The 9,552-nt window shown below is 30.8% G+C and overlaps 1 protein-coding gene across 1 annotated transcript; it reads right to left on the reverse strand.

The window, feature by feature from the left end:
• Positions 1–279: 279 nt before the first annotated feature.
• On the reverse strand, positions 280–3,538 carry LOC105139471 (trihelix transcription factor GT-2-like). Its single transcript, XM_011045911.1, has 2 exons — positions 2,831–3,538; positions 280–2,231 (listed from the first exon to the last, which is right to left on the reverse strand). The coding sequence occupies exons 1-2, from the start codon at positions 3,124–3,126 to the stop codon at positions 767–769; spliced, it is 1,761 nt and encodes a 586-aa protein (XP_011044213.1). The 5' UTR covers positions 3,127–3,538; the 3' UTR covers positions 280–766.
• Between the last annotated feature and the right edge of the window lie 6,014 nt (positions 3,539–9,552).

The raw sequence follows: 9,552 nt of genomic DNA on the forward strand, positions 1-9,552 counted from the left end.
CAATATGATGGCTTCGTTGACAGTCAACACACGGGATTTATGCATCAATAATGCCACACAAAGCTTAATTGCAGAAAACTTAGAAGATTCCTCCCGGCAGGACCTTGCTGTGGAGGGCCCTCTTCTTCAGAAGGGTTAATTTTCCTCTCTTATTAAGGTCTCATGCACTAATTAACAGCACTAGACAAGTGCTTAATTTTTCATTCTCATGTTGCTGGCCAAAGTTAATTTGTAAGTGGTATTAAGAGATAATCTCCCAAATCACACGCTACAGTAGTGTACAGTGTAAAAACTATTTCTTTGATCATCCACATCCACTGAACAGAAGGACCGATAAAACACTGGTTTATTTGCTCTTTCCAAGAAGCTCTCTCTCTATATTACCTCTGCAGACAAACATCACGTAAAATATTTTTTATCTGCGAAAGAAGGAGGGCAACCAGCCTATCTCTTCACAGCTTTATATATATTAACAAATGTTAATTATTAATTTGAATAAAAAAAGATTAAGTAAAAAACTGCTCTAATTTCCACTATAGAATGGAATCCATGTGTACAAATATGGGCAAAAATAAAAGTGGGCACCAGTCACATGGCAACCAGAACCTGCATTCTCATCAATCGGTCGGACAGCTTCAGCACTGCATGCACCTTAATTCAGTTCTGAATGATCGATATGTGTTGATTCATAATTGAATTTCGAAATTTTAACCCCTTTATCTGTATCATGACAGTGTAATTTAGATACGAAGTTTCCTACCTTGACTTACTCACCATTGGTCAATGAAGCTGGTCTGTTTGCTACTACTTCAAAACCAACTCCCTCATCTTCTTCCTCAGTATCATCATCCATATCATCATCATCTTCTTCTTCTTCTTCGATATTGTGATCGATGTTAATATCTCTTTCGTTATCTTCAATGTTTGTCTCAGGCTGGTTTGCTTGTTCAAAAGGGCATTGTTGTTCCGGGCGTACCATTAATGGCTCCATCGTGCTAATGGGCTTGACAGCATAACCTGTGCTGACTCTGCTTTCCATTTTATTTTTCTCCTTGTATAGAGCATCGAGCTGGTCGAAGTATGGACAAGTTTTTGAATCTCCAGGCCTCTTCCTGTTGCTCTCTTTTACTTTCTTGAAATACTTGTTTATATTCTCCCATTTCTCTTTGCAACTCTTTGCACTCCTATTATATCCAAGCTTTTGCATTCCAGCTGAGATATCCTCCCATAAAGGCCCTTTAGCTCCATGCTCTTGATACTTAATATCAAGATCGGCTCTGAGACTAATAAGAGCTTGAACTTCCACTTTTGGCCATCTAGAAGAGCTGGATACAGTAACATTTTCTCCATTATCCCATTTAGAAACCACCAAGTTTGTAACCGGTTCCAGACTGGTGGGTACTGGTGGCCTAGGCTGAGGTGGGGTTAGTTTGGGTTGTGGAATTGCTTGTGTTTCCGTTGAGTTTTGCTGTCCCGATATCTTTTGCAGGAATGCAAAGACTGCAGCATCTTTTGCTACCGCCGTGGATCGTTCTTGGATTAAAATTTCATGTTGTCTATTCATTCTTGCCATCTCTTTCATTCTCCAAGCATCTTCGCGTGCCATTCTTTCATGCTCACATTTGTCTACCGTTTCCAAAAACTTCTTCTGCAAATCCTCTTGCTTCTTGATGACATCTCTCGTTAGCCTCAGGAAAAAGTCCTTCCAATTTCTCTCTCTCTTTCTTTTCCTACTTCGTTCCAGTTTTTCATCTGATGCTGTTGATGATGAAGTAGAACTAGAAAAAAAATGTGTAGCAAGGTTTTGTAAAGAAGATGGTAAAGTATCTTGAGAAGGATTCATGGAATTTGAAGATAAAGGCATCGGACTAATTGTGTGGATGGTTGTTGGTGTAGCAATGCCTTGAGACAAGATATCGATAGGGTTTGTTGTCGACTGAGCAGTAACATGAGAGACGATAGCAGGACTATTAGTCCACGGCAATGTGGCAGTTGTTGCGGTTGGAGTTTGAGCTTTTGGTGGTGGCAGCGGCGGTGCCAATATTGTTGGTGGTTGTGCTGAATATGAATGGTGATTTTGAAAAGCCTCTAATTCATCAAAAAACTTGTAAGTTTTGCCTTCGGATTTACCAGTTCGGCCTTCTTTGGTTCGCTTGTGGTATTTGTATAAGTTCTCGAATTTCTCCTTGCATTTCTTGGCACTCCGATCATAACCAAGCTCAGCTAGTTTCCTGCCAGTCAAGAAGATTTCAAGTACTTCATCTCTGAACTTACCATATAGAACATTGACAAATAAATTGAGTATAGATAGACACGAGAAAAAAAAAAAAAAAAAAAAAGCCAAGCCAAAGAAAGATAGAAGGGAAACGAAGAGAGAAAAACTTCTGACAAACTATGACCACAGGGAATTCCCTAGTTTATCAGAATGGTTAATTTTATCTTAAAACCAAAAGCTATATTAACTAAAGAAACCTTCATCGATGTATTATATTATTAACGTTTTTTTTTTTGAAATAAAAATAGATCCAGACATGAAAAGGAAGCACCATGACTGCGAAGGATTTCTTCATGGAGCATCATAATTAACATTATTTTTCTCTTCTTTATACTGGATTCCCTCAAAGTGAACCAACCAACCAACATTATCGCTCTAAATCCAAATACCAAGAAAACTGTATGATATCATTTTGGCAAGGATCCACGAGAGTGCCCAAAATTTAGCAGAAAGTCACTTCACAGATCTACGAGCACGAACTGACCAGCAACAGCTTAAAACTTTTGTTTAACCGAACACCTTGAAAAAGGAAAAAGAAGGAAAACAAATCATCACCTGGAAACCTCTTCCCATAATGGACCTTTTAGACTTGAGTCCCGAAACACTGCATCCATAGCGGACCTTATCTTCAGTAAGGCCAAAGTCTCTTGTCTAGGCCACCGGTTTGCACCATAATTCATCCGGTCACCTTCAAGAATATCACCGCCCATATTCTTATCTTCTTCGGTTGAATTTGAACCAAAACCACCTGCACCGCCAACTTCGCAAACTTCACCACCTTCAGGGACGACCCTAGTCGCGGTGGTCGCAACATCACTAGGGCTTGCTAGCACACTTGAATCACCTAGCATGGGAGTGATCTCCTAGCAATTACAGCAACCTGAAATAAAAGAAAAATGAAGGCCGGGAAAATATAGGAAAGAAAGGTGAATTCTCGCAAGGATTTTATGAATATATTCCGTGGTTAATTTGTTTTTCTTAATTCGGTGGAGTAGCTCTGCCAATCTAAATTAAAAAAAAAAGTTTTTTTGTTTTTTTTTCAAGTACTAAGCTGCGGAATCTTCAGTAGTGTTTTTGTTTTTTGCTGGTTAAAAGGAAAACAATGAAAGGGGTCGTGTTCTCTTAATTTAGATGTACATATATCTACATCCATCAATAAATAACAAGGCAGGCAGAGTGATAAATCCCACCAAATCTAGAAAAAGAAAGTATAAAAAAATTGGAGAAAAAGCTAATAAATCTGGAAATAATGCAAAATAGAAAAGTAAAAAAAAAAAAAGAGCGAGGGGGAGTTATCGAGAGCCTGAGCCAAATGGCGACAGCATTTTTGGTGACGATGAATTGGGCCATGTAGGTCACCTTCGCTTTTTGGTGCGTTTTTTGGAATTAAGTGGGCAATTAGCCACGTTGATTGGGCTTGAAATGACTAAGTTCTCCCTGACTTGAATCCCTATCCAGCCATTCACCTCTAATCATGCAACCCAATTTAAGTTACGATTGCCATGACATCGACACCTCCTAACCCTACAAAAGTTTTTACTAATTTTTTTTAATATCATACTAGCCAATAATTTACAAACCATCCCAGAACCGTTTATTTTTATAATTTAAAAATATTTTTGAAAAAAAATTATTTGTTTTAAATTAATATATTTTTTTGATATTTTTAAATTGATATATTAATATAAAAAATAATTTAGAAAAATATAAAACATATTATTTTAATACAATTTCAAACAAAAAAAATCAATTACCTCACTCTTTCAATCATTTCCATAGTCAACTCATGGCCTCCTAGCCCAAACCCTGCACGTAAGCTTATCTTTTCACGCGATCATCATCCTAAGTGGTTTGTATGTAATGTAGCCTTGGATTAAATTAAAATGGCATTTAATTATAAAGAAATAAAGTAAACCACAATTTAGATAGACCAACCCTTTATGAGTTCAAATAAGTAGCGACCAATCTAGGTAGGTTTCGACCTACCGTAATTAATGGTATTGATGGATCATACGGTTCCCGGGCAAAAGTCACACGTAGTCCTCAAGTTTCCCATATTTGATCAATCAACCTCTCAACTCCTCTATTTGTAGTCAAATTAAATCTTCTATTTCCAATTTACAATAGCTTGAGGCCCTCCATGCAACAATTAAAGACCAATTATATGGTATATTACCATATAATAAGTGAGTGGACTAATTAATTAATATCGATAATTTAAAGTGGAGTATAATATTTGACTAAACTATATTAGATGGATTGATTTAATAATATTAATATTTTCCATGATTCATCTTCCTATAATTCTTCATACAATTTGTAAATTATGTCTTAGATACTGGCCAGGGACCATATATAGCATGGTAGCTTTTGGTTTGTTAGCTGTTCAATTCTATTTATCTCTCAAGAACATGTCCTGTCGCCATTGAAATTCCGGCATCAGCACGTAATGGAAACTAACATGCGTAGTTTTCATACATGTCGCCTTGATCAATGCACTTCCTATGTCCCAAAGGACTTGCCATGTGTGTGTGTGTGTGTGTGTGTGTATAGACACACACACACACATTTGAGGTTGAAGAGAAGATATCTGAAATGGAATTCAGGGAAACAAAACGATTTTGGAGTTGAACGGTAATGGAATCAAATGAGTTGGCAATTATTCAGCTAATTAAGAAGCAAAACGGATTGGCAACAGATACATGCTAGCTATATTGCAATTTGCTGCGAGCTATAATTTATTTAAAAAAATATTATGTATATAAGTTGTTTCCATGTATTTTTTATATAAAAAATTCAAAATATAAATTAAAAAACCTATACAAGCATCTAATTAAATATACCTATAACCATTTATGTAAATAAAAAAATTATTAACAATAACCGATAAAAAAATTAAGAGATAAATATAAATCAAGATATTCAAACACATAAAAAATATTACATAAGGCCGAACATATCAGCAAAATTATTTAAAAATAAATATTTTTATTTTAAAAATAAAACCTCATTTGTATAAGATAAAAAAAATGATAGATGAATTAGAATAATATCATGAAAAACCAAACATAAACAAAACACCTAAAAAATTATATTAAAAAAATCCAAAACTTATGATCTAGATCATGGTATTTGGATAAGCTCATTAAAAACTTGAAAATAATCACAAAACTAATATTAAAAAAATAAAATTAGAATGATAAGATTGTACAAAGCTAAATATCTAACAAATTAAATGTTGAAAGATAAAATCAAGGAAAAAAAATCAAAAAACAATGAAGGTGAAAAAAAGTTTTAATTAGAGTGAAAAACAATTTCAAAAAGTTTTAATTAGAGATAAAAAAATTTCAATTTGATGGTTAAATTGAATTGAAAAATAGTTTTAATGAAAGAAAAAACAAATCAAAAGAATGAGGGTCAAACTGAAAAAAATTAAAACAACAAAAAATTTGATTGAATAATGAAATTAAAAGTCAAAAAAACTTTAACAAAGGTGCCAAGAAAAAAAATTAAAATAAAAATGAGGATCAAAATTAAAAATAAAAAACATGAGAAATTACAATTGAAAGACTAAATTGAAATAAAACAAGAATATAAACAAAATAAGAAATTGAAAGAATTAGTACTGAAATTAAAAAAAAAACATATAAGAAATTGTAATTGAAGGATAAAATTGAAAAGAAAAAAATTATATAAATAAAAAAAATAAAATAAAAAATTAAGATAATGATGATCAAAATTGAAAATTAAAAAACAAAGAGGACACCGATGTACATTACCTGTTAAGGAAAAAAAAATCAAATAACCATCAACAACAATCCGATCATCATAAGGTGTCACACATCTAAATAAACAATGAAGGGCTAATTTTGATAACCTAAATAGCACGAATGACACTCACTCATCCTTTTCTAATTAAAAATATTATTTTAATAATAAATTATTATTGTACCTTCATGAACACTAACAATTAACAACAAAATCAGACTCAAAAGTATTGTACCTTCATGAACACCAACAATTAACAACAAAATCAGACTCAAAAGACTTTAATATCCCCAACCCCGATGCATTAAATTTCTTGAATCCAATAATACATTTGTAATTCTTTTATATATAAAAAACCAAAAATATGTATATATTCCAACCGGAAACAATTTATTTTTTAGTCTTTGAGGTATTTTTGTTATTTTACTTTTTATAAAAATACTATATAATAATTTTTTATTCTAACTCGAAATAAAAATAACCTCATACAAATCAATAATTAATGACAAATAAACTATATGAAAATACTAAGATACTCCTAAATAAAAGACAATCAATTTTTTAACCAAGGCTATAAATATCAGTCTACTATTATAGTGAATAGCACATCGAGTAATCCTTCATGTAATTTAAAATTTGTTTAATATTATAATAATTATTATTTTTTAAAAGTGATTTCTATTTGGAAATACATTGAAATAATAATTTTTTACTTTCTAAACTTCACTTTTTACATTCGCACATTAAATTAAATAATTTGAAAATATAAAAATATATATTTAAAAAAAATACATAACCAGGAAGTTAATATATTTATTATATTAATAATAATGCAAGAAATGTTGGGGGCAATCATGAACTTACATAAATGGAAATTATTCAATCCCATGAATTGGTTGTGGTGTGTCATTCCCGCAATGATTAGAGTGTTGTATAAAATTAAATATAAATAATCATAGAAGAGAATCAATCGGATATAACGCTGCTATTATATATCAGATTATCATCCAATATATATTACAACAGTGAGCTAGCCTCATGACATAGGATGAGCAAGCAGCCTGGCACATATAGAATGGTATAACTTGCGGGTCAAAGTACTGCATGGATTAAAAAATTTGTTCCATTAATCCATGTATTAATTATTTTATTCAATTTAGTCTGCCATTAATACAATTTATGTTTTGTCCAGATTATAACATGTTTTATATAAAAAAAATTATATATTTTATCAAAAAAATCAAAAATATATATCATGAATTTTACATATTAATTTAGATAGAATTTAAATGAAAATCTAATAGTAAACTAAATTGGATCAAACAATTAATTAGTGTTGTATAAAACATCTAGTTGAGCTTACCAGGATTAATAGAGTAAAAAGTAAAAAATAGAAGTTTTCATCTAATTTTACAAAACTAAAATCCCAAGTGATTTTCTAGAGATTCTAGGTAAAGTGCTAATTATATTAAAAGAAAGATTAAAAATCACTATATAACATCATATATAATGTAAACTACTTCATATTTGTTTTTAATAATAAGGCTCATATTGTACTTACATGTTAAGAATTTATCTACACAAGTATATGTTTTTGGGTTATTGATGGTATAAGACTATTCAAGTCTTTACCAGTGATTTGAGAACTAAGCCTAGCAGCAAGGCTTAATTTTTATTTTTTGAATCTAGGTGTTAGACCGAAAATCATGATTGTAGTTAATTGAGCTTTGATCCTTTTTGTTTTTATTTTTTTGTTATGTTCAAAGTGGACACGAAGCCATCATTTATTTACAATACCAAACGTAATTCTTATACATTTATCAAGAATATAAACTCACTAATTCTTAATGTGATATTCAAGAAAAGATCTAATTAGGATTTACATTCTTATGTCGATTTGGAATTACAAGGAGGAAATAAAATATATCAAATCACTATAAATATAAATGTAAGAGCACAAATATAAATCTCATCCATATTTACAATTCGCTTATACTTAATATGATGTCCGAAGAAAAACCTAATTAAGATTTATAATTCCTGTACTAATTTTAAGTTACAAGAAAAATACCAATAAAAAAAAATAAGAGAACAAAAATATATACACTTCATTAAATATACAATATTAGATAAGATTTCAACTCTTAAATTGATTTTGAGTTAAGGAAAATATAAATCGATTGACATGCTAAATAAAAAATAATAAGAATAAATTCACACATTAATCAAACCCAACACAAATTCATCATAATTCAAAATCCAACACATTAAAAATCATTAGAAATAAACAGTTTAATGCGTTAAGGATTTGAAAATAACCTTCAAGAGCTACAAGTGTTGACTAAAAATGAAATTAATTTGCTAAAGAAGCAGCGCACGGGAGTTATGCGTAAGCAATGAACTGCTTGTCTGGAGCATGGTGCGTAGGTGTCGTACACTGCCAATAAACCTAAAAAAACAAATAAAAAACCTGATTTGTAGTTGTAAGATGTTGTGATTTATGTTGAGTCTTTAGGTATGATTTGAGGTTGTAATTCTTAAGGATTTCTATTGGTTTTAGGGGAGAAAAAGGGTTGTGGTTTGTCAAGAAACATCCAAAGAAAACAAGAAAACAAGCTTGATTCTTATATGAAAGTTGATATGATTTCTACTAAATCCATAGGTATGGTTTAGGGATGTAACTCGTGAGGATTTCTGTTTTTTTTTTTTTTAAGCATGGTTATTCCTATTGATTCCATCTCTTTATAATACCTACTATACAAAAATATTAGAGAATTCATTTTGTTTTGGCTTTATATAGTAAGTTTATATAAAAAAAAAAGATAACATAAGAAAATCGAAATAACTTTCAATTATTAGGTGATCAAATTTAACACATTTTAAATTGTTAGGTAACAAACTCAACATTGTAAAAACACACTAAGGGTCTTCGATAGAATACTATGGAATAAGACTCATTGCACTATGAATTACTATAGTGTAATAATAATTTTGTTCTCGATAATACAAGCGAAGAAATCACAAATTTTAGGGGGGGCGATAATCCTTTCATAAGATTCAATTGGCATTATCAAATTGAATAGGATAAATCTATCTCTTCATTTTTTTTATTAACAATTAAATTATTAATATACCCTAAAAATAAAAATAAAATTAACTAGAGGGCAAGTGGCTTTTTTACTTTTTGTATTTGTTTTAGAATATAATTAATTAATTGCCTTTAAAATTTTATTTTCTTGAACTATTTTCCAAAGGTATTTAAGTCATTTCATTATAAATTTTTTTGCAATTATTAAATAAACTCAAGGACAATTGAGTATTTTAACACATAAAATATATTTTAAAGAAAAGATGGTTGGTATGAACAACGAACACTCTATCAATTAGGAAGAGATTGTGTCTTTTAAACTATATGGGCTCCTTTAGCGATCAAACATTATCTTTTATGGTGGTGTTAGAAGAGGCAAACTGTGATATTATTGATGGTGGGACACATGTTAGCAACGGAC

The sequence above is a fragment of the Populus euphratica genome, unplaced genomic scaffold (assembly GCF_000495115.2).
Source record: "Populus euphratica unplaced genomic scaffold, PopEup_1.0 scaffold202.1, whole genome shotgun sequence".
In the NCBI taxonomy this organism is placed as follows: Eukaryota; Viridiplantae; Streptophyta; class Magnoliopsida; order Malpighiales; family Salicaceae; genus Populus; species Populus euphratica.